The following is a 25,616-nucleotide window of genomic DNA, read 5'->3' as shown; positions in this document are numbered from 1 at the left end:
GAATAAGAATACATCAGCAGCTGTCTTCAAAATGTATATTTAAGTATGTAATTACTTCTGTGGGGCTATACTGTGATTTATAAATCTCTCACTCAAGAGTGCAAACTCTGAGGAGCTGGAGAAAGCAGCTGGATGTGTCATTCATGGCCTAGTTAAATGTTCTTTTGATTTTAAGTTGGCCTATATATACTATGAAGCTGGTTGGTCCTCATTCCAACCACTGCCATGAGCCCAAAGAGTGAGTTTAGTATTAATTTTATTAAGAAATACCTCCCAATTTTCAAAGCACTATAAAATACACTAATTAAATCCCCCTCTCTGTTATGCAGAATCATGCTGTGCTTGCAGGAAAAAAGTGCTTTGCTTTAGTAACTACGAGTTTCTGCAACTCCTTGCATCCGAGAGTCAAGCACTGACATAGGGCCCAGACTTACAACACAATTCCTTAATGTTGAAGATGCTTCTCCAGGAAACAAGGGGTGGGCTCCTCCTGCCATGTTCTGGCTGGTCTCTGCTTCTTAGGTCAGTACCTGGAGCAGAACTTTGGTGAATGCACTGGCTCAGAACTTGGCTCCACACAGGACACTGTTTCACAACAAGGCTCAGCCATCATACCAACACTTCTAGTGGTTGCAGCTTACAGTCTTAAGTTTTTTTGAATAGGGTCTTTTTTTTCCAAATAGCTGCCATGCTCGCATCATCTTCCGCAGTCTACTCAAATTAGGTTTCGGCTGGAGGGAGAAAAATTAAGAACTAAATCATCAGTGAGTAAATGAGTTTCAAAGTTCCCATACTCTTTGCCCTAATACTGTAATTCCAAAGTTTTTTTAATATCTAATTCAAAGTCCCACCTGACTTTCAACAGAATCCAATTAATAAAAATTAAGCACAGTAATAGCAAAAGGGAGGAGTAATGATTTTGTTTTAAATTTAAATATAACTTGGTCTAGTGGAAGGCATTCCTGCCCACGGCAGGTAGGGTTGGAACCAGATGATTTTTAAAGTCTTTTCCAACCCAAACCACTCTAGGATTTATAACAAATGCTGCTATTCCTTTGTTCTTTCCCCCATTTTATAGCATCTTAAACTTTGGGGAAGTATGCTTTTTAAAAATTTTAAATTAGCATCTTTGCCACTAGTAGAATATCAGAATTCATATGCTTTCTAAGTTTTACACTTAAAAACTGCCACCACTTTAAATGTATGCTTAAGGACACTATTCAAGTCAATGTGACCATTCAAATGATATATGGTAAAATCCTTGCTAAAGTGTTCACAGGACAGATGATTTATGTTCTAAAATCTCATTGGTAACAATACGTAAAAAGTCAAGTAATATAAAGCCAGTGGAGGTGTTTTCAAACTGGTCTATTCTAGTTCTAACACACATACATGATGTGTCTCTGATAATCCAGAATGCAGATTACCAGAGGTATGTCTAACACAGTACCTGTTCTTCCTGCTGTAGATGGTCTATGTCTGCAAGAGGTAGCATGGAAGGTCTTCCATGAGCACACTGGAAAGGCAGCTTACAAGATGACAAAGCTTCAATAAGCCCACAGCTCTCCTCCAAAGTCAAATGCTCATTAAACTTGATAGCTCCTGAAAAATATATACAAATTCTTGCACATGCTGCCAAAGAGAATTCCACTTCCATCTACAGCTGTGGTTTTCATTAAAACAAGGCATCTTCCAAAGATTAGCTGGTAGGCTGCAAAGGCAACCCAAAGGCTGCAGTATGGCAGACTTGGGGCTTAGCTCAGTTAAACAGCCTGATGCATATGGATCAGCTTTCCATGGCCTAAACTTTCACCTAACCCACCTCCAATGGATGGTAAAATTACTAGGTTTTGGTTTTTCAGGTGATGTTGGAGGCAAGCCAAGCAGAACATTAGAGAGTCATTTTAGGGGTGTTTGCAAACTTTAGCCTTCAGAGATGCACAAGACCATCTGCAATCTTCCTTCCAGCCATGGGACTTTTTTATATATAAAAAAAATTTATGGGTTGACCGCCAATTGTAGAATGCAGTGACACTCTTGAGAAAACAGATGCTTGTGGTTCATGTTTACCCCTATAGCATGATGATGTTAATAATATATATGGCATAGGAACTGCTGCAAGAGCCTGGAGCTACTGCAGTCTACACCTTTAATGTCTGCTCATTGCCAGGTATTGGAAAGCAAGGGTCCCTGAGAACATGTAAATTTTTACTGCACTCCTTCCAAAAATACCTGAGAGTTCACAGGCACACTTAAACTAGCACTTTTGATACTTAAAGGAAGTAAAAAATCTGGAAAGAGCAGCTAAGTTTTCTTTCTTGCTTGCTTTTGAGCAGATTCCAGCACATTCCCTGTTGGCCCTTCATAGAGCTGTTATTTGAAAGGTTCAGAGTTCACACAGATGACTGTGTCTCAGAACTGTATTCTACCTATGTTTCATGTGAAGGTTGGAAAGTATGTTAGGCCCATATATGAATAAATCGGAGCAGTATTGCTTGTCCCTCAGTAGTATCCATGATAAGACCATTATCGCTTCATCCCTACAAAATACACAGTCTGTAATCCTGCTATATCTGCAAACACATCCTGAAACCACTGCCCCAGGGACGATGTAGGGTAGAAACAGAAAGGTTCAAAAAAAGAAAGAGAAGAATGAAAGAAAAGTAGTTTCCCTACCATGACAGGCCTGGGAAGCTAACACCTTCAGAAACGTCAGTGGCAGTGTCCCTCGTGCTCCTCCTCCTGTGGTCTGCACTAGCTAAAAGCAGTAAGGGAACATTATCTTACTTTCCATTTAATATGAGAACAAAGAAGAACTGTAACACAAAGGTGACTAAAAATGAGGACAAGGTAGTGGATTATCTAGTCCACTTCGGTCACCTGAGGCTGAACACACTCCCTTTGGTTCATGCAGTAAGCTTTGGATTGTTATAGTCAATTTAAGAAGCAGAGAGCAACTCACCTCAATTTGTTCTTGAATAAGCTCCTGGAAAGAAAAAAGGTAGTATCAGTTGTTATTTCTCCCTTTCATCCCCCTACCCTACTTTGTCCACATCTGTGCATCATTTACTGTGTAACTCTCAGAACCAAGAAAAATTATGCTTTTGATAGTACACTGACCACAGTGTGAAAGATCTAAGTAGAAGTCCTGACCTCTCACAAGTATCCTATCAGACTTTAGACTAATCACTTGGTTTCTCTCTGCATCACTTTCCTATCTGCAGAATGGCCATAATCAAACTCATCTCTCAGAGTGCCACAAAATGCATGTTATCTTTGAACAGCTGCCCTTTCTTCTTTGGATAATAACTACTCCACGTGGATTTCATTTCTGATATCTAAAATTCAAAGAATTCATAATTAATCCTGAATATTTGCATCAAGACCTAATTAAAATAAAAAGGACTGCAGAATAGATCTGCCAAGATGCTCATGAGACCTTGAGGCATCAGCTAAGAACGAGTGCTCGTAATGCACACACCTGATCCTCTCCTCTGCCACTTTTAGTACTCTTGGCTCCTAAATCATATCAGGAGTGTGCATTTTGAGTCCTTTGTGATTACAACAAGGTTGGAAAAGAAAATTTAATCAAATTAATCATCTTCTCAGTTTCTTGTTTTCGTATCAAAAGGGTGTATGTCAAGACTGGACAGATTCTCGACTCTGCCCAATGTCTGAATGTGGTACTCCAGAAACAATTTTAAAGAAGTTTAAGAGCAGCTGTGATTGTGGAGGACTGTTTACGATGGAAACCACAAGTAATCAGTTCAGAAATTTCTCCCTCACACTGCAGAACATCTGGAGCAGTGTTTTTTAGGAAGCTGCACTGCCCATAGAGAAATTTCAAGAAAAGAGCTTTAATATTGCTGATACCTAAATACCATTTGTTAGGATTTAATAATTTTACTGTTCCTTCAAGCATTTACTGTTCATTCGAGCATTCACAAGCAGTAAACTGTTGAAACATCTGTCCTATGTATAATTTTTCTTAGCTTTTCCACTATCCAAGTCTGAAACAGTCTACTATAATTTCAGTAACAGGTCAGTGATTTCCGTTGTGGGACTATCTAGCTACTAAAAGGGATGGCACTCGCATTTGCCAAGGGACACCACTGTCTCCCTCATAACCGAGATAGGGTAATACCCTGGGCCGTTAACACAGAACAAGACCTAGCACCATAACTTCACCCACATGCACAGCTGACCTCCACAATACTTTTAGTGATAGGTTGTCTTTTCCGTCGTAATTCATTGGCTTCTCTTTCCATAAAACACATTGGCACTTTCCTCACAAGAATCAAGGAGCTCTTTGCCTCAGGAAATGATAATTCAAGACCCAAGTCCACCAAATTTTTGTAGCAGCATCTGAGGAAAAAAACCTCCAGAAATAAGACATCAACCACAGTAGCTATGTCTTCACAACATAGATAAATATTTCTGTACTCCACACATATTTCTTCCTGTAACAGTTTCCCATCTCAAAATCCATGCATCATGAGATTCCAAACCTACATTCAGCCATGTTTTTCCATTCTAATCAAACCTGTATTTTTCATGCTCCACAACCACAAGATCTAAGAGTTCCTGTATTATGTGGAGAGAAGCTTTATGTCTAAATTTATAAATCTACCTTTTCTGAAGATGCACAAGGTGCCTGGTTCAACACACAAACATTCCAAATATTAAAATTACACAGCATTAAGACTGCTTTAACCTAAAAGAACTGTGGTTTCAAATGACATGTATTAACAAATACTTAAATGGAAAAAATACTGTAAGAAATTTATAATGGTTTAATGAACTTTATATCCTGTAAGCAAAGAGAACACAGGAAAGAACAGCCTCCAGTTAATGATGACATATGTCAACCTGTGGATGGAAAAATACACACAAAAATGAGACTTCACAGTCAGATGAGAGCTTATCTTCAAAATGAAAACAACCGTAAGAATATATACTTAATTTTTTTAATTCAGGGCATACTCACTTAAAACAAAGGTGGTAAAGGTCAGTTTTAGAAAAGAGATTCTTTGAACAAAAGAAGTTAATCTAAACTTACTAAAGTCAGTCACGAGAATAATACAATTATTAGCCTCCATATGGAGATGGCTTATGGCTTGTGTAATTCTACCTAAAAAAAAGAAGACATGTGTAACCCTCAACAAGCGCACAGAAAGACAGAAAAAGCCCATTGTAGGAAAATGACAAAATCCAAGCAGCTATTGAAGTCAATTAGGCTTTTTTTCTTTCTAATTAAGGGAAAAAATAAAGAAGGAAGTTCAAGAGAGTCAACAGAACAATGCATTTCTACAATGCTCGGTCAACAAACACAACCAAAGCTGCAGGTGAACCAGAGGTCCAGCTGAACTATTAAATTGCAACCATAGCTGAAGTGAAAGGTCTTCAGACATGTTAATTTATTTCATTACATGAAAATTTACCACAGAATACAGTCACAGTCTGCCAGTAACAATAAAAACAGACTTTAGATTTTTATATTATACTTCTAATTCATTACCTTTTAGTAATGATAGTCTCACAGAGTCATTACAAAGGAATGAACTGCTGATACATACTAAAAAATTATAAAGTCACACAATAGAAGTGCTAGTAAGCCGGCACCAGTAAAGGCCACCACTAGTAAGCTTCTTGCTTATCAATTATCAATCAATTATCTTAAGCATTAACTGAAAATCACAGCTGGCATCGCCTGTGCTGAATATTGAACCAGTGCCCCTAAAAGAAAAACATGCCTTTCAGATGCACTTTCTTACTGATTTTTGTGGAACATTTGTGATTTAGCTGACGAAGAAAAGTAGCTCTCAGAATTTATTAGCTCTTTCAAAAAGCCTTTGATGCCGCCTCTTAAAAGCAGCTAAAAAAAGAAATGCAAAAAGTTGTCATGGATAGGGAAGTAACATTTGCCATGATTTAGCAACTGCGGAAAGAAGGTATGCTGGCAACAGATGGTCAGTGTTCAACATGAATCTTGAGCTGTATCTTCATGACATTATTAATGATGTAGAAAAGGGACATGGTCAAGCAAGCAAATTTGTAGAAAACAAAAAATTATTTAGGTTAACTGACAATAGAGACAAAGTTGAACTCAATCAGAACTTAAAACAAGTAGAAAAATGATGAATGAAATCTGTAGAATGAATAAAAAAGGAATAATGAAAAATGACAGAAAAATGCTCTTAAAGAAAAATAAATACAAATTATCAGAATAATTTAATCTATTTCTACTTTTAGTTGGCTTCTACATAAATAGCAAAAATTAAAAAAATAACCCCCACAACTCTGTGTTTCTCTGTCGTGATGATCAATAGATACGCAGTTAATGCAAGCAGCAGTAGCCAAAAAAGCAGACAAAATATCAGGTGTGGATATAATAAACAAAAAATATGGGCACAGCTAAAAAAGCCACTGTATGAAGCAATGGGATACCCTCATTTGGTATATTGTCTTCAATTTTGGACATCCATTCTCAAAAGCAGATATATCAGAAATGGAAGACACAGATGAGAACAAAAATAAATCAAAGTTGAACAAAAGGCATTACCAATATTGTGATGTTAGCAAGATCATCATTAAGAGGTGGGAACAACAAAGGCATTTAAATATTACTGAACTATGAACAACACGGAGCAAGTGTATCCTTTAACAGGCAATAATCTTAATAAGGTCTGATTTAGAAGCTGTTGAATTTGCTAGAGGCATCCCCCCCGCAAAAAAGAACAGTAATGAGGTAGTGGTAGTCCTGATAGAACTTCACCTGAAAACTATGAACAATGCAGTGAAAAAAAACCCCACAAGTGAACGTGGCAGGTGACAGATAGGGATTTGGGGGGGAAAAGAAGTTTGATTACTGTCCAATAGGTCTTCAACAACCCAACATCAAATCTGTATCTAAACTCTCGCAGCACAAAAGTTAAATATCCTAATAGTAGTGAGGTCACCATTCTGAAAAATTTGGGAAACAGTGTTCATTAACTGCTCTTGGCAGGCACCTAGGAATAAAGAATGTGTTTTTGAAGGATTCACAATACAAACTTTCCATATCCCATCCTTCTCTTCTCAAACATTGTCTGTAAAATCAGTACCTAGGTTGACACTATGGGCACTACACTCCATTGTGCATTCCCAAGCCCTGAGCCTCAGACAGCAGGAACTGCTGGAAGCTGCTTTGGCCCACACATGAAGGTTTACTTTCCCAGGGAAATCAGAGCACATGACAAAGGCACAGAAATGGCACACTACAGGGTTTTGTCTTGAGATGTTGTAACAACGCACTGAAGAAGCATATCTATTTTCCTCAGCACAGACAGAGCCAATTGGGCTTGGGTCAGGAAAGAATCAATTTCTCCTCTCCTGAGCTTCTTGGTAACCCAGCAATATATAGAAATCCTCTTGGTCAACAGAGACATTCCCAAAAATTCAGAGCTATTTGCCATTACTAACCGTAGAAATCTTCTTTGCTCTTCTGTAACTTCAATCTCCAAAGGGGGAGAGATGGAGGACGACAGTATTTTCTTCTTGCCACATGCTGAAGTTTCCTTCTCATAGGAATCTGTGAATGAAACATTTAGAAGTATCCCCTCTTAAAATATTTACGCAGGCATTACCCTTAATGACCCTCTGGTTTGGCTTGTAATCCCCTGCTTGGATTAAAAAGTGACCACAGAATGCCTTCTCCTGAAACTTGTGGAGGACTGGGAATGTCACAAACCAGACATCCAGTCTCTGGGGAAGGGCTGGTTAATGCCACTTTGTTTTTTCCCACCAGTTTCAAAAAAGAGTCACCCTAAATAGCAAAAAAACCCACTGATATATTTGGTTCAACTCAGAGCAATTTTTTCACAGAAAAGTCCAATATAAATGGAGTTAAAATACTATTCATTAGACATTTCTCCCTTCAGTCTTTAATTTTTTCAGTACCTGACCAAAAAGTTCCTGGAACACTCTTTGCAGGAACTACGCAGTATTTGTTGATGAAAGAGAAGGTCAATGATTTTAAAGTACTTGATGGATGGCTATTGTGCCTTTTAACACTGAAACCAATGGCTAATGAGCTTACACAGAAGACTATTATCCCTTTGCAAACAATTTCAGACTGCGGAAATTTTAGGCTTCAAACACAGTATTCAGCTAAAAAGGAACCAAATGAACTATGCTCTTTACTCTGCATACCATGTCTTATTCTTCACAGCATAACCACATAAACTTATTGATGTTGATCTATTTCCTCTTCATTGTTTTTCCTATCAGTCTTCCTGCTCTTTCATTATGTCAGGACTATTTTAGTTCAATAGTTCTGTGGGTAGGGAGTATATCTTCTATTTTTGGAAATGCTGTAACAATTTTCAGCTGCCAATATTATGACTGCTACAGATACTGAATGTCTGTACTCTCCTAGGGATCAGGATAAAGATGACAAATGAATATGTTATTGGTTCCATACATCCCAGACAGCTCATCTGTACTTTTCTGTGCACTGATTATCTTTTTCTCTAAGACCACCTGAATTCTCACCCGCAATAAGCTGCTCCAAGCGGATCCGTTCATGAGCTGCATGTTGGTCCACCAAAATTAAGAGGTTTCCATCTAAAAGTGTACCACAACAGATGAAAAATAGGCAACTCTGTACCAGACAACTGCACTGGTCATGAAGAATAACCACTTCCCAGAGGCCACATTTAGTAGATAACGATCAGCCTGTCTCACAGAAACAAAGTGAGGAGGAGGCTGTGTTGGCAGAACATAAAGTCACTAAAGAACAGAAATTTAGTGATGCAAATTGGCAGTTAAATTAAAGGAATTAAATTGAGTCAGAAACTCTTGTCTATTGACATCTTCATCTAACTTCATAAAGAGAGCTGAGATCACCCACAAACTGTTCTGTTTAATATGGTCTTTTAAAAAATGTTACAAAACCTACTGGTTTTGAATGCCTTTTTTGTACAGCTTCAGAGAGCTTCAACAATGAATATGTCCAGGCACTGTGAACAGAGTCTGAAAGATGTTAGCTATTTGAGTACAATCTATTTTTATAACAATTATCTGAAGGCTGTAGGAACACTCAACAACGTCCAAAATAAAGATAAAGGAGATCCAAGAAATTTCAAGCGAAGACTAACATTTTCCTCTAATCAGAATATCATCCCAAAGCAAGATGAGATTACAAAGAGAACAGTGTTCCCTCTGCAATCTAACCGCACTTGACAGCCACAATAGCTTCATGCTATCAACTACTCTTACCTGCCTTTTTATCCATTTCATTCCTAGTGTTAATTAAACAAGCGATAAATTTATTGTCCACTTGCTGAAGAACCTGTAAAATACTCATAAAAATCATTACAGAGCAGTAAAATTATTTTTAAAATGAAGGCAAACAAAAGAAATAACAATCAAAATGGATCAAGAGCAACAAATACCTAGTAGGACGACCAGGGGAGTGGAAACCACATCTTTTCCAACCCAAAAGGCTTAAAGGATTTGGCCTAGCAAAACTAGACTGAGAAGGTATATAGTTATTTTTTTATAAATACAGTAGGGGACTAAATATGGAAAAGGCAGAAATTATTTAAGCTAAAACATAATACCAGCAAAAGATCAAATTACCATTAAATGGTCATAAAACAGTTTCATCTGGAGCTAAGAGAAAGTTTCAAAATATAAAAAAAATTAATTCTGGATCAATTTTTTCAAAGATAGTCATAAGGGCAAGCATGCTAATTGTTCTTGAAGATTGTAGAAATCTCCTTGAGATGGGAATGAAAGCTGTGTACAGTGCCTCGGAGTATTTTAACTGTTGATACCACCAGAAGAGAATGAAAACAACCTATTTTAACCTGCTGATCATCTGCAGAAGACAGGAAACTCCACCCCCCCCCCCTATTTTCTGATGTAGAATTTGCCTCTGGGACTTGATCAGAAATCAACCAGAGCTACAGGGAATACTGAGAAGGGGTGTACAATGCTTTCAGTATCTTACTGTTAGATTTCAAATATTCAGATGTGATGTTACAGAGGAAATTATCCCCAGGTCATATAGACAGCTTGCTCTGAATTCTCTGTCTCACAACATGTGCATTGTTCATCTGCTAAGTAAAAATGAATGGATGACTCTACTTCTTTGCAGGAATGCAAGACATTATGATTCTTTTTATTATTTTCCTGTAGCGTAACACAATGTTTTGAGCTTTTGATCTTTTCTACAGATATTCTCAAAATTGCTATAGGGTACTGAAGGCAGTATTTAGATTTTTCAGAGATGGGAAGTGGTAATTTTTTCTATCTCTGCTTTCTTAAAAACATAGAAAGGAAAACATTACACAGGTAAAATCAATCACAGAAACACTCATAAGTTTTAAAAAATAGTTCCTATTATGAGTAAACAGACAAATGGTACCTTCCATTTTCCATCTTTCCTCTCCTGTCTTTGTGAAACATAAACTGTTAACTATAGTAACTTTATTTACTCCTGCTATTCCCACACTCACAACATAAGTAAGGGAATCATGTGGATCCTTGTCCGCCCTGGAGATCAACATTACCATGCTTCACACAGTCAGAACCTGCAATCTCAAAGTCAGCAACCTGACTCCATAAGAATAACGCTAACTGGGCCTGTAGCCTTTTGTCACTGGGATGCAAGAAAGGGAGAGAATCCACTCTGGCATTTCTACCCAGGCAAACTATTAAAGAATGTAAGTTGAAGCCATACATTTACATTTGCTTTTAAGTTAATATTCAAAACATTTGATAAAAAAAGCACTAAAAGAGTTAAATGATGTTATGATGCCATTTTGCCATTTTTAAAAATCACTTTTAAGGGCAGATATAAATCTTAAGGTGCAATTTCAAGTTTTTCCATTAAATCTGGAATTTGCTTTTGAAATCACTCTGCTAGGGAATTAAATTTCTAAGATCAATAAAAATGGAAGATACAGGACAGAGATTTCAGAGAAATGTGAACTAAACAAATGTCTACAACAAATATACAAAACTATCATTTAGTTAATATTGTTTCTAAGCAGCAGTAGGAGGGCTATCTCTTGATTTTGACTTAACCATACTAGTCAAGTAATTTTAGAGTCACTTGCAGATAGTTGATTAACCATGAGATGATACTAATATCTGGCACAACATATGTGTCTGCTATCATCATACAACAACCAAGAATTCTGTTAGTGCTTGTGAAAATTAGGAGTACGATCTGTTTTCCTGGATATGTCTTTGCTATCAGATACAAACATCAGCAAATCCTATATGCTGGGTGGAAATTTGGGGATGAAAACTTGTAATACAATAAAACAAGTAATAAAAGAATAGATTATTGTACCTGCATTGAATGAACCATGTCTTTGGTGAACCGATAAGGATACAAGATATTATGAATTTTCACAGCCAGACTGTCGGCCTGACCACTGGTCACATCAACTGCAATCTGTAAAAACAGAATTACAGATCAAGCAGGCTATAAGGGATGTGTCAACCCCCCTCCACACACACACTGAATATTCCACACAAACCAATTGTAATAAAAACTGGAAATAACTCTGTATCTTGTAAACCGAGCTTTCTAAACAAGAATAACACTAGCTAAAAAACCATCCTGCAATCCCTCTGCTTCTATCCCCAAATATTTTTCGCATCTGGATATTACCCGATAATTTCAATGCACTCAGCTGATTTCAAGCACCTACAGAAAAGCTGAAGTTAAATATCAGCCTATGTGAGCTCTCAGTGGATCTCATTACAAAAGATGTGTTGCCCTGAAATGAGTCAGAGCACACGTCACCGCAAGGACTACACACAACTGTTCCCTTCCAGAAACTCGCCAGCAGGTGGTTTGCTGCTCCATCCCTATTGTTTGCAGGTGGAAATGGTTACATACATATGTTTATACGCACACAACATGAGGATTAAAGATAATGCTACCTCATGACAGCAAAGGAAGTTTCTCAAAAAGCTCCAACATTGTTTCCCTCTCATAGGCTGTAATCCTGCCAGGCTATAAAAACAGCTATAGTAAAATACAGTTTTAAGACCCGTTGCATTCCAGAGAAAGAAACCTGGGTTATTTAGCTCTGTCCACAAAGCAAACAGACACTATATCACTATTTTGCCATTCAATAGCTTTTGATTTTAAGACAACTATCTCTGAAGAGGGAAGATAGCTTATTTTTTGCTTTTGAAATGGCATAAGATAAAAGATTAGCCTGATACCTGCTTCTCTGACTTTGAATAAATCCACAACAATGACTTGTATCTAAACAATCTATAAAAACACAAAATTGCCAGGTCTATTGTCTAATATATCTCTGAATAACTTATATGCAACAATTACAATATTAGCAATTTTGGTCCCAATGTCAGAAAATAACAGCAGGTTAAAATTATTCCTATTTTAGCATGAGATGCAAGGTAATACTTACCTCTGGGCAGGGAACAAAAACAGGATTATCCCATTCCAAAAGCAGTGACTGGAGAGACTCCCCTTTAACATCTAGGAAAGAACACATAGATAACACAGGGACTACCACCATCTGTCATTAAAAGGTTCCTTAGGTACCTCTACCTCACACAAGTACTATTTAATTTTTTACTTTCATAAAAAGGGAAGAGTGTACAAATAAATAAGGGAACATGAGACTAGGCTTCTGTACTGTCTGCTTTAACTAGGAAGGGCACTATGCAGCTTTCTGACTCCTAAAAATGCTGCAGCACAATTCAACAGGCCTGGAAATGGGGGGCAGGGGGGGGCAGCATGTAGGGAAAGAAAGACCTGTTTAGCTACCCACTCCCTCTGGACAAAGTTACATACCAAAAAGATTATTTCATCCTTTTCATGGCCAAAAAAAAAAAAAAAAAGTGAGGATTGAAGCTATTTGTCACATTCCAAAGTTGGAATGAGTACAAAGAAGGGAGTAGGTAATTATTCTTTAAACTACTGACAGAATTCAACAAAGAACTGGGTATTTCATCCTGTAAATAAGTATCCCCTAACCTGCCTTCAACCCTAACAGGGTTTTTTTTCCAGTTCTAGATTTGAGATGACTCACACAGTCCCATTGTTAACAGACCTTGAGTAATTCTGGGTTCCTGTTGGGACATCTGGGAGAATTCTTTGATTTGTTTTTACCACAGAACACTATGTCCTGGAAAGCTGGCCCTACCTCTCAGATCCTGGCTTGCCTGAGTCTTCTCATTTTGAGGTCTAGGAAGGAAGGGTAACACAATCTCACTTCTAAAGGGATGGCATCTGAACTGAAACCCTAAACACAAAATAAATTTACTGCTGCAGAATCAACAGCATGCAAAATTACTAAAAGCTATATAATTATTATATTCTTATAAAGTATGTGCTTAGCCCCACAAAAATTAGAGTATCCCACAGATTTTGCAATATTGACAAATAACAACACATATGTAAAAAGCTGAGAATTATCAGATATACCTGCATCAGGAAACTTACTTAGAAACATTACCATGGCTTCTGCAGGCCTGTACTTAAAAAATGGCTGCTGCTTTAAACTTGTAGCAATTATTTCAGAATTAGTGCTATCAGAGGTCTGATCCCCAAAGAAAAAGAGCAGGCATATAGTAGTCTACCAGAGATCAAAACATTGTTGAATTCCCTCTATCAAGGAGTAGCAAAACTGTCAGCATATCACCATTCCTATCAATGCTTAATACAGTTATCAGGAATTTGTAAAACTGAAAACTACAAGTCAGTGAGCCCCCATAAGATATCACAGTTAGCCTAACAACATGTTCCTACCCACCCAGAAATGATTTAATATTACAAACCTGTATTGTTATCAAGAGTATTTAGAAAAGTGGCTCAGATTTCCAGTACAGTGGTAAACATTTCACCCTTCCTTTGGTACAATTCAGACTTCTATTCTTTGTGAAATAATAATGAAATAATAAAGTTCCTATCAACTGAGAAATTAAGGGTGTGCGTTCAGGAAAAGTGGCAGAGTGATAACGCCAAAGAAAAGCAGTTTTGTGCTGATAAGCTCAGTGTGAAAAGGCTCTATGAGATCTTAGACCAGTCCATAGACTCCTGACTGCTGGCTCCATTCCAGTGACGATCAATGACAGTCCTACCCTGGGGACTGAGAGTCCTTTGAGAATACAAAGCGGCAGCCCAGCATCTGAGAGAAACTCGGTATCTCATTGTCACAAAACCCAGAACAGAGGACAAGATGGCCTGACATGGTTCCTGGTAAACTGTGGCAAATTGAAGAAAGCTGCCTAATTCAGACTTTGACAAAACTTTTATAGCTGCTGTCATGGAAAGATATTAACTCCCAAGTTCATAGAAGAATCTATCATTTATATCAACACAAGTCCAATATTTTATACATGCAATAGAGTCATCTCCCTGATTCTTCGTGCACGGAAAATCCTTGTTTAGGATATATATTGTTCCTAAAGTTAGAGTTGATTTTACTTTTAACAGCAAACTGAAAGAATACATAGCAAATGAAGAAATCATTCTGCTCCTGGGTCTTAACAGCAGTCCAAAACAGTGCTCAGCATCAGAAGATGCGAATGTTGTGTTAGGACACAGTTATGTTTATTCCTATGGCTGAAAGGAAGGACTATCCTTTGCTTGAAAAACATGTGAAAGAACATGTCTGTTGAACTTTGAAAACCTATCATCTTTAGGGTCTAGACACAGTTCAAATACCTTGTGAAGGTTTGGGAGGTCTGACCCTCAACCTAAGTAAAGCAAAAAAGCAGATACCTCACCAAAGAAGTAACAGGGTTAAGAAAGACGGGCACCACTGATACAACAGAGAGTAACATCAATGATAAGGCTAAAAAGAACAATGGAGGGACGGTGGGAGGTAAAAAGATACAATATATGTCTTCAAAGCCTATAGACTATACATCATCTGAAAGTGTAAGGGTATGTGAGGTATTCTCTTCACAAACATGAATGCACTATCCAAACATTCTGGTTAAAAGGTCAATTTCTACATCTCAGGGCTTTGGTCAGCTACTAAACACCACTGTGGGCAATAAAATTGATAAACCACAGAATTTAAAAGCATTAGTGAAGGAATGTATCTTTGTGCTTGCAAGTAGTTTTACCTAATAAAAACGTACATCAAATTTTCTTCAATGGAACACAATAAATATTAAAAACTGTTGGCATTAATTATTATATTAATAATGAATATGTAATTAAAATTAATTTAATTAAATAAAAATAAATTTAATTTAAAACATTAATTAAAGGGAATAACTTAACAATTACAACACTTACTGCACCACTGTTTCTGTGACTGGTGACAAAGAAGGAAGTAACAGACAAAAATGGAACAAACCAGAAGCTATGAGGATTGATTAGACAAATATTTTACAGAACTATCTAGAAAGAAGTCCAAACTACTTTTTCAAAGCAAATTACGTTGTAGAAAATAGAGTCTACATGAGGAATGACTGCATCTTCGCTCATAAAAACTGCCTATAGACAGAACAAAGAACAACTTGAAAACACAAATACATCCCTGGATGGGAAAATTATCAAAGACAGTTTTCTGCTGAGCCAGATCAGGAGGACCAGGAAAGTCAAAATCCGCCACATAGACCAATGAAGACATATGAACACCGTAACCCTGAAAAACCAATACAAAGCAGGGTCCTTTCCCTAGTCGAAAAGCTACTAGCAATGCTGTACAACACCTGCTAATATTGTAAAGGGACAGCCTGCCTTCCAAATTCCATGGAAAGGAGACTACATATTCGCAATGAAGTTAGATTTTTGTTCATCTTTCAAGGGTTACTTTAAATTTTATATGCAAGTTGAAAAAAGATCATTTTAATATGAGTCTCTCTGTAACAACATATTCTTAGAAACATAACCGTTTAGGGCAAAACAGTAAAAATCACGGTATTTTTATGGTACACTTACTTTGAAGTATGTTTCTCATATTATATATGACAACAATTACATGTAACTGTGATCATGTCATGATGCCCAGTGATAACTAGGCAGCTGTTCATTAACTGCCATGATGCTGACATTTCTTGTTACCATGTATTAAAAATTATCTTTTATATCTCTAACATTAATATTTTACTGTCTCCATAGTTCCCAACACTTTCCTGTTTTCCATACAGCTATTACATGTAAGGCAGTACCTATTTCAGAATAAACTCCTAGGTGCTGTCAGCAAGATTATTTTACATACTTTTCCTCACCCCATTTTTACAACCACCACCATCCCTCTTACCATTCTCTGAAACAACATTCACAGCCATTGTTGTGATATCTTGGACACAAGCAGCTTGAAATCTTTCACTAGGAGGAGTGCCGTAGGTGCTCAGTCCAGTTGCTTTATTGATGTATATTGTCTTACCCGAAGCAGCATCAAAATCTTGCAGCCAGACAGAACAACACAAGTCACTCCTGGGATTGCCTGTGCTTGTGTTGTCTGCAGAGAATTCCAAGTTACTTTGCAAGGTCCCATGGGGAACCTCAGTATCTTTCTTATCTTGTGGTGAGGATTCATCTAACATACTTTTATCTTTACAGCTCATGCTAGTACAATCATTTTTATCAGGCAGTGACAAAATACTGCCTGAAGAGACTGTGTACTCCCCTTCTACGCTGCTGAGTGGTGACGGGCTGACAGAACTCTCCACAGACTCTGCTACCACATCATCTGATTGCGAGCATGCAATCCCCTTGGAAACACTGTCATTATGTTCTCTCACTTTTTCTACTGAGGATTTATAAGTTTGACAAGTGTCATATAAAAAATCATTATTTGAGGATTCAAGATCAAAAGTCTGGTCATCTTTCCTATTTGAGTCTGTTTGGAATTGTTCACCATGTTGTTCTACTTCTCTGTGGTCAGTTTTCATTCTAGACAGTTTGGATGATAAAGATCCTGGAGATCTTTTACAACTTGATTTCTTTTCACTAACCAGGGCATAATCAGACAATGTCAAAGGACTCTGACAAAGGGCTCGTTTGTCCTGTGATGTTTCTCCACTGCAAAATGAAGTCTTTTCCAAAGAACCAAAAGCTTGGTTAGTATTATTAGAATCTGTACCTTCCACAGGTGGAATTTCACAAGAGCTCAAGTTCCCATGATTGACACAGTCATTCTTTGAAAAGTCACAGTTAGTTTGTGAATTAAGAACCGGGAGATCTAATTCACTTCGCTCTGATATGGGTGCTGGTAGCGTAGACTTGACTGTCCCATAATATCTCCTGAACTTTTCTAACGAACCCAACTGCAGGGACATGCTCAGTTTCTTAGAAGACTGAGGTCTTGGCACAGTTATTTGCCTTCTAGTTCTTTTTATAACAATTTTCTTGTGAGGAATACCTGAGGAAGTTGGCAGTGGCAATTCTGTATCATTCAATGTTTCATAACATCTTTTACTGGTGGCAGTAGGCATGGCTATTTCCTCCCTCACCTGACCAGGCAAAGTTTTGTTCTTATTACCATCAGTCATGTATGCTTTTCTGGTATAAGAAGCTGCATACTCTTTATTTGTATTACTGGAAATACCCTTATGATTTAAAGACTGAATAGCAAAATTCAATTTGTGGCCAAAAATATCCTTGGCACTGACAGAGCCAGGCTTACACTGCAGATTTAATTCAAGATTTGCTTCTGTTTGTTCAGAGTCATGTGGGGGCTCACTTTGCTTAACGCATCTTATGAGGCTTGTAGAGCACAGCTTGGATGGTATTGAACTAACACACCTTCTTCTGGCATCATCTATCACTTCAGCTGTTTCCCTGTCTCTTCTTGCATTACAGTGTCTCATCAGTGAACTTCCAGAGACAGTTTCAGGTCCCACTGCTGTTTCAGTAGAGTCTTCTCTCTCGGGCAGTGACTGAGTAACATCCTTATTTAAAATACAGACGTTATTGCTTTTCTGTGTTACTCTGCCTTGGTGGCTGCCCACATATTTTATGTTATTCTGAGCACAGTCCTGCAGGTCACCACAATTGTCTATTGCTCTTACTTCTGATCTGGGCCCTCCACTGAAAGAGGAACGAAGACTTTCTGAAGGTTTCAGATGAGTATCAGATGCTTTTTTGGAACTCTTAATGTATTTTGGCTCCTGTTCTGAGGTATTTGATTTAATGAAATCAGAAGCTGTGCCATCTTCATCGGGCAATGGAATCTCTGCTTTATTGTTGCTAAATGGATTAGATAACTCGGCAGTCTTCTGGTTTGGGGCGATTTCAGTTTCCTGTACATTTTTACTTGACTCTGTAAGACTGGATTTTTTTTTTCCAGTAATGGACTTCCTTTTGACATGTTTCGATTGCAAGGTACACATTTCATAGGAATCCACAATTTCATCACATGCTTTCTTGAAACTTTCTTGGATGCTCTTCTTGTCAAGGATTGAGGCCTTCAGAACTGGAGCACTGTGCAAACAAAAGTCATTATCTTCATTAAATTCTCTGATGTCCTCACTACACGGTTCAATAAATAAACGTTCTCGTTTCAAAAATATTTTCACTCCTTCCTCTACGCAAGTTAGAAGAACATCCCAGTTCTGGAACTCAATTAGAGTCTTTGCAGGTTCCAGGCACACGTCGTAGTCACTGTATGCACAGGTCACATTGAGAATAAAGATCCCGTACAAATCTGGCCCACAGCGATGGCGGCCAGGACTTGAACCAGCCTGCCGGCTCACAGGGCCACCTTTTGCTTTGCAAATTACACTTTCTTTTCTTAATAAAAAATCAATTAGTTTATGTATTCTTGTCTTTAAAACAAGCCTTCTATTCACATACAAGAACTGCATATTCTTATTGTAATGTCCCTCAGTACTGATAAAACCACTTATCTCAAATCCCCCAGATTTGTGATTTATTTCTCGCAACTTCTGGGATCTGCCCAGTCCATAAATTTGACAAAAACGAGAGTATACATCTCTTGTCTTAGGGAGCTGAAGCACCATAGAACAAGAAACATCGTTCCTTAAAGAAAGGGAGACAGAAGGATGCATTAGTGAAACAGCCTCTACCTTCTGTCTCACTCTTTCAAATTCCAACACAGGATCCATACACTTTCTCCTCACCGGTAACTGATAGAACAGATTGCACACAGTGACTGTAGTTCCGCCACTTGGTCTGTTCAATTCAGCTTCGCATACTTCCAGTGCTTGCCCATTGTGAAATAGTTTCACAAAAGTTTTGGCTGTCCTGCTTGTCTTAGATGAAATTTCCACTACACTGGCCACGTTGGCTATACTTGCCACAGCCTCCCCTCTGAAGCCATAGAATGTCAGTTTCTCCAAGTCTCCCACTGAGCTGCACTTGCTGGTGAAGTACCTCTTTCCGATAGCCTTTAAGTCCTCTTTCCCCATCCCAGAGCCATTGTCCACCACCTGGATCTTAAAAGCTTCCAAATCCACCCTGATAGCTACACACGTTGCTTTGGCATCAATGCTGTTGAGGACAAGCTCCTCAACACACTGGCCGAGGGAGCTGACAGTCACTCCAGAACGCAGCCTGGCTCGCACATCTTCCACCAAAGGTTTGATCATGTCAAAATCTGATAGATGAGAAACACAAGAAACCGCAGGGAGCTCACTGCTCCATGTTCCTTAAAACAACGCCCTAGGTGGAGAGAAAAGGGGAAAAAAAAAAAAATTAAGGAAATACAAATTAAAGGCCTGAAAAAACTTTCCTTTTTTTGTATTCAGTCTCATAAATACACTTTTCTTAGTTATCCTGACATTCAGACGCTTCTTCTCCGATTACCTTCCTGCTCAGGCTCTGTCAATGCCCTCAGGGAAGATGGGCAGAGCCAGAATCTAAGTTTATCACTAACATCATACTTGGTTCTGAAACTTAACCTACTCAAACCAAACTCCTACCGTATGAGGAAAAACCCAAAGGACCTGCAAGCAAAAGTCTTCTACTGTAATTTTCATCAGAATTATCGCATAAATATCACCAAGAACTGGGTAGAGCTGCTTTCCTCTAGTTTTTATTTCAATCTCCCCACATAAATTCACAGTGCCTCATCCGGGTCAAAAAGCATCTGCTGCTACTTGTCCAGGAAAGGAGTAAAGCAGGCTCGGGAACGGTGTCAGGCAGCGAGCGAGCTGTTAATACAAAAGGGAACCCACTATTTCCCAGTCCTTGACGCCTACTGCTTTACTAGTGGCCTTCGCCCTGCCTGTGGATCCGGTTCCGCCGCCGTGACAGGTCTCCAGAGGCTCCCTGGCCCCGAGGGCTGAGGAGGGCGCGCTCCCCTCAGGGCCGAAGCCCCCTGTGCTGCCGCTCCCTCAGCACCCGCCGTTCCGGGCCGGCCCCGCAACCGCCGCGGCGCGAGACTAACCGTGCCGGCCCACGGGGCCTGCGTGCGGCGCCTCGCGCACGGCGCCGGCGCGTGCGCACCCGCGAGCGAACGGGGGCTGGGACAGGGGCACGCCGGGAGTTGTAGTTCTCGCCCCGGCCGGGAGATCGGCACCGCTGCTGGGAACACGCCTGCTCCCGGGCCATTCCCGCAGAGCGGCACCGGCAGGCTGCTCGGCACAACCCCGCTCCCCCACTAGGGCGGGTATCTGCAACGAGAGCCCGCTCCGAGGGCTGCCACCCACTCCGGCTCCCCATCCACACGCCCATTCCACACAGGAGGCGAGCTGCAAGCAACTTTATTCTACAGAAAACGCGAAGTTCCGGAACAAAGTAAGTTGTTTCTGAGGCATTTAGTGCACAGACACAATGTTTTTAGCAATCTTCCGTGTCAGCGTTGATCCTGTGACTCTCCGTGAGTGCCACACTCTACACATCACAGATTCCACTCACGTATGACCCCCCAAACTGCGTCACTCAGAAACAGAGGCTCGGCCTCTGAGCAGTCCCTTTAACAAAGACAGCACAGCTCTTCCTCTACCCACCAGAATTCTGTGAAAGGCTGAGCGTCAGACTAACAGCGCAACAAAACAATAAATTAGAAATGTAGCAAAATAAAACTCTAGAGCTGAATATTGCCTGACTAAACGAGTGAGGAAGAGGGGAAATGTTCCATGAGGGTAGCTCCAGCTTCAGATTTCGCTTCTTTCTGGACAAAGTCACTTCAAAATCTGGAAATCCTTGTGCTCCAGAGCCTCAATCTTCTTCTCATTGCTGAACTCTGCTCGGCTGATGCGGGACTGGGGACTTCCTATCTTCCTGAGCCATTCCTGCAGCTCCTGCACCCTGGCAGTTGGGCCCTGGATTTGCCCTTGCACAGTGCCATGGCTGGTATTTTGGACCCAGCCAACGAGTCCTAGTCTCTTAGCCTCCCCCTGAGAAGACAATGTAGAGTAAAATTAGGTTAATCCAAACTGTAGGAAAGCAACAGAACGACATTCACACACAGGAGCAAACTGTGTTGGTGACGCACAGGCCTCCAAGGAAGTTTCTGTGGCTCAGGCAGCAGGAAGGGAGCAGAGGATTTGCCCGACTACTCAGTATATTCTTTCAAGAGAAAAACTGGGGCTAAGATGCGCTCTTCAGCCACTCTTACATAACCCGGCCGGGCTGCCAGCAGCAACGCGGTGCCGGCCCCACTGCGGCAGAGGCCGGGGCCCGGCCCGGGGACGCGGCCACGGCTCAATCCCCCCGCAGGCCGGGCTGTCAGCGGGCACGGCGCAGGCCGGCAGGCGGTCCCGCGGCACGCACCTGTGTGTACTTGCGGAAGAACACGCCCTGCACTTTGCCGAACACCTCGTAGTCCACGGACAGCAAGGCCTCGCCCTCCGCCATGGCGGCACCTCCTCCGCCGCCTCCTGCCGCCGCCGCGCCCCGCCGCGCCTGCGCGCCGCACTGCGGGCAACGCCTCGCTGAGCCCTGCGGCCAATGAACAGCGGGCTCGGGGTCGGGCCGAGCGCTCATTCGCCGCCTCATGAATAATGCATTACACCACATCATGAATAATGCATTACACCGCCTCATGAATAATGCATTTGGGGCGCCCACAGGCACCGCCCCCCCGTCCGCAGTGGAGCGTTTTCCCGGCGGGGAGCGATCCCGGGTTGCGCGCCGGTCTCCAGGCGACAGCGCGCCGGGCTCGGCTCCATGCCGGGAGCCGCGGGCAGCAGCGGCAGCAGCGGCAGAGGCTGGGGCTCTCGGGCCGACGCAGCTCGCCGAGGAGGGAGGCCGGCGGAGCGCCGGGCGCGGCCCCGCAGGTAACCCCTCTCGGCCCGCGGCGTGCGCGCCCGGCACACATCGTGGGATGTAGAACGAGCCACGGAAAGATTGTGCCGAGCTTGGCCGAACGCCTGCGTGTCAGACCCGTGTGGCGCGCGGGTGGATCGCAATGCCAAGACTGAAGGGACATGTTATCCCGGGGAGCGTGACAAATTCCTCTGTCAGTGCGGCATATTTCTGCTGCTACCACGATAAGGCAACGCTCAGGCAGAAAGAGAAATAAAAGTGTTTCTTATTTCTGGCTGCATGAATGATTGGGACTGGGAAAGGCAGCATGGGAACTCCCTAGATGGAAGGAATGTAAAGACTTATAGAACACAGAAAAGTTACGCAACCTTTGCTAATACTTATTATTAACTCCTCACTGTAGCCTCCAGGCATACACTATTAGGAGAAAACTTGTCAAGTTTTGGATAAGGTAGTCTATAATGGCTTTGCTTCTAACCTCAGGCTCTTTCTCATGCACTGAACGGCTTTTTTTCCACCTGTGGCTCCTGTGGTGGCAACTACTAAGATTGTTCCTGGTTCCCAACTAAAACACCAGCAGAACGACTTTCAGCATGAACTCATAACTGACAAAGAGGAAAGTCTGAAGGATCCCTGTGCCCAAAATAGCCAAAGATATTCTATTTCAGCAGAAAACACTCAATACAGGCATGGAGGCTTCTGTTCAGCTGGACTGCAGGGTAAGCACCTCACCAGCCAGGCCTGTACTCTGTCAGCTACATCAGTAGATGGACAGAAAGAAGGAGTGGACCGTTCATATCCCCTGAAACCAATTTCTCACCACAACAGTGTGAGTGTTCCAGTGGTCAGCACAGCACAGCTTGGAAGTTCCCCATACCTGCAGGGAACTCCAAATAGTAAATCAAGCTCAGTGAGCAAAGGGAAGGCTCCAGCAGGGAAATCTGCAGCACTCTGTCCTTGGACAGTAGAGCCCAAAACATCAACCCCCCATCTATACAGGAGAGAGCTGGCCTACATCCTAAAGTTGGAGACAGATGGAAAGAACCTAGAAGAGGCAATTCAAAAGAAAGAGGCCCTTCTTGAAGAGAAACTAAGGAGAACAAAGGAGACGCTTAGGAGGATTCAAAGAGAGAAGGAGCTTATCAAGGTGGAGCAGAGAAGAGACAGTGAAGCTGAGAGGACCCATGAGCGAAAGGCTGCAAGGCACCCTGAAGAGAAAACTTTCAGAGTTGCAGTCAGGCCAGGTGGTGGGGTCCTTAGCGGGGCACAGTCTACAGAGGCCATTATCCCCAAGCCTGGCACCACCCACCACCCCCAAGAGCTGGCTGTGAGGAAACTCAGGAAGGAGCAGATGGTGGTCAACAACAGCAAAATGCAAGGCAGCATACCCATGGAGCATTTAGCTTCTTATTCAAAGCCAGCTCCAAAACATAGCCCTTCTCCCTCTGCCCTATCAGACCAAGATTCTGGTGACCACTTGTCTGCAGAGGTGTTGTATGTGCAGGCTGCCAGCGCTGTGGAGCAGGAGGGGCTTGGACAGTGCAGCTTCTGCAGTCGTAAGTTTCTCTGCCGCAGGCTTGAGAAACACATGAGTACCTGTGGCAAGAACCAAGTCTCCAAGAGGAAAGTGTTTGACTCCAGCAAGGCCAGAGCTAGGGGAACAGAAATGGAACAGTGTCAGCAGTGGAAAAGCTCAAGGAGTCCTCAGGTAATGTGCAGTCCATTTGCAGTGCACATCTACTGCTCACATTCAGTCCCTTTCGGCTTCTAATTCTGAGTGAGACATGAGCACCTTCACATGTACGCAGGGCTAAGGGATACAGTCCAGCTATTGCCTCTAAAAGATTTAAGGCAAATGGAAAAATAGATCCATTTAAAATCTAATAGATGGAGGTGGCAGTCCTGTCTTGTCTTTATAATGTGTTAAGGATGTACTCCTGGAGAAAAGCTCACTCCTTGCTGTAGTTAGGATGCAGACTAATTCTGCTGCAGTAAAGCTCTGTGACATCAGGAGCTGCAGGGAGCTGAATGAAAACCCAGGTAATAACACAGTCTGTTAAAATGAAGACGGAGGAAACATGCAGCTATAGCAACCCTCTCCATTTCCTTGGCCCTACTACTTGCTTTTCTGGTTACTTTCAAGTTCTTTCTAAGTCTTCTTGTTTCCGTCAGTATTTCCTTCACATCCTCTTTGGATGGGACTCAGCTTCTCAGAAAAGGGTTTTACATCAACAAGGAATGCCCAGGAACAGGTGACCTGGGCTGGGCTCTGAGTGCAAGATTGAGAATGGAAGCTGATGGTGGTCCCAGTTACTCTGACTGCCTTTCTCTTCTGCAGAGTGAGACACCACCCAGAAGGAACAACTGGAGACAGAAGCATGAGGCTCTCATCCAGATCATGTGCCAGGCCTGCCAGCTGCAGCAAGTCCTCACTAAGGGAGAGAAGGTGTCTGACCTGCCTCCAGTGCCTCCCACGGAAAACCCAGACTATGTTGCCTGCACCTACTGTGGACGCCAGTTTGCTCCCCGAGCAGCTGAGAGACATATTCCCAAATGCAAATCCATAAAGAATAGGCCCCCACCCCCACCACAGAGAAGGCGCTGCTGAGGCAGTGCCCAACTGTACCTGCTGCTGTGATTCCCTGCCTGTTTTTTGCCAGGTTTCCAGCTATAGACACTTGTGCTTTCCCTAGTCTCGAGACTGGCTGCAAGCTTATGTGTATAGTTAGTGAACAGCTCAGGATGTATAAGCAGAATAACAGAACTTGTGTACTTTGACCAGTGCCCTTGGGTTGCCCCTGTGGGATGCCCTTTTCCTCAGCACAAGAACCTCAGGATCAGACATTCAAGGGTTCAGAAAAGCTAGCAGTAGCAAGCACTTACTGTTTGAGTCCATATGTCAATTCATGTGCATAGAACAACGGAGATACTCTGAACCAGCCAGGCCCTTGAGGCAACAGAATAACCATCACAGTCAATAATTAGATTTAATATAAAAAAAATAGGCCAAATTGCTAGGAAACTCTAAAAAACAAAGCTTGCACCCTTTCTTGAATTATCTGCTTATTTTCATCTTGGTTGCTGCAGTGGTAGGGAATTAAGACAAAAACATAACCCTGCTTTTTTTTCTTCTTAAGATGTTATTTTTCTACATTCAGATTATTAAATATATTAAACTAGTTCTGTTGTGTAAAAGTTGTTTTAAATGGTCACATAGTGGTCTGTTCTCAAAGTAAGAATGACTACTTTGTATGAGAAAGTTGCAACAAGAAGCAAACAAGGAACAAAAAAATTCCAGCAGCTCCTTTTGCAAGTACTCTGGTAACATAGCAGCAGCTCATGGGAACCTACAAAAAGATCAAAAGCAATTAGATTAAGCTGGAATAGTCAGAAGCTGAATATGCAGAAACAATCCAGTCTTCAATGGGTGAACTTGACTCCTGAA

General features: G+C 41.2%; 3 protein-coding genes across 6 annotated transcripts; 1 reads left to right on the top strand and 2 right to left on the bottom strand.

The window, feature by feature from the left end:
- Positions 1–239: 239 nt before the first annotated feature.
- MLH3 (mutL homolog 3) lies at positions 240–20,340 on the bottom strand. 4 transcript variants are annotated; one of them, XM_050335411.1, is made up of 13 exons: positions 20,137–20,334; positions 16,257–19,621; positions 13,182–13,280; positions 12,441–12,511; positions 11,345–11,449; positions 9,259–9,331; positions 8,533–8,604; positions 7,462–7,570; positions 4,206–4,365; positions 2,963–2,986; positions 2,677–2,758; positions 1,451–1,602; positions 240–731 (listed from the first exon to the last, which is right to left on the bottom strand). In XM_050335411.1, exons 2-13 carry the CDS (start codon positions 19,546–19,548, stop codon positions 624–626), a joined length of 4,347 nt encoding a protein of 1,448 aa, XP_050191368.1. In that variant the 5' UTR covers positions 19,549–19,621; positions 20,137–20,334; the 3' UTR covers positions 240–623. The 4 variants fall into 4 exon arrangements, with proteins under 4 accessions (XP_050191368.1, XP_050191369.1, XP_050191370.1 ...); XM_050335412.1 differs by having other exon boundaries at positions 20,161–20,334; XM_050335413.1 differs by lacking the exon at positions 13,182–13,280.
- Positions 20,341–20,647: 307 nt separating this feature from the next.
- On the bottom strand, positions 20,648–21,811 carry ACYP1 (acylphosphatase 1). The gene is made up of 2 exons (XM_050335849.1): positions 21,677–21,811; positions 20,648–21,300 (listed from the first exon to the last, which is right to left on the bottom strand). Exons 1-2 carry the CDS (start codon positions 21,758–21,760, stop codon positions 21,085–21,087), a joined length of 300 nt encoding a protein of 99 aa, XP_050191806.1. The 5' UTR covers positions 21,761–21,811; the 3' UTR covers positions 20,648–21,084.
- Positions 21,812–22,157: 346 nt separating this feature from the next.
- Positions 22,158–25,285, top strand: ZC2HC1C (zinc finger C2HC-type containing 1C). The gene is made up of 2 exons (XM_050335887.1): positions 22,158–23,879; positions 24,510–25,285. Exons 1-2 carry the CDS (start codon positions 23,523–23,525, stop codon positions 24,777–24,779), a joined length of 627 nt encoding a protein of 208 aa, XP_050191844.1. The 5' UTR covers positions 22,158–23,522; the 3' UTR covers positions 24,780–25,285.
- Positions 25,286–25,616: the final 331 nt, after the last annotated feature.

This window comes from Myiozetetes cayanensis, unplaced genomic scaffold (genome assembly GCF_022539395.1).
Source record: "Myiozetetes cayanensis isolate MyiCay16 unplaced genomic scaffold, myiCay2020 scf6-25, whole genome shotgun sequence".
NCBI classification, from domain to species: domain Eukaryota; kingdom Metazoa; phylum Chordata; class Aves; order Passeriformes; family Tyrannidae; genus Myiozetetes; species Myiozetetes cayanensis.
The sequence above is the reverse complement of the archived record's forward strand: the minus strand, read 5'-3'. Positions and strand labels throughout refer to the sequence as shown.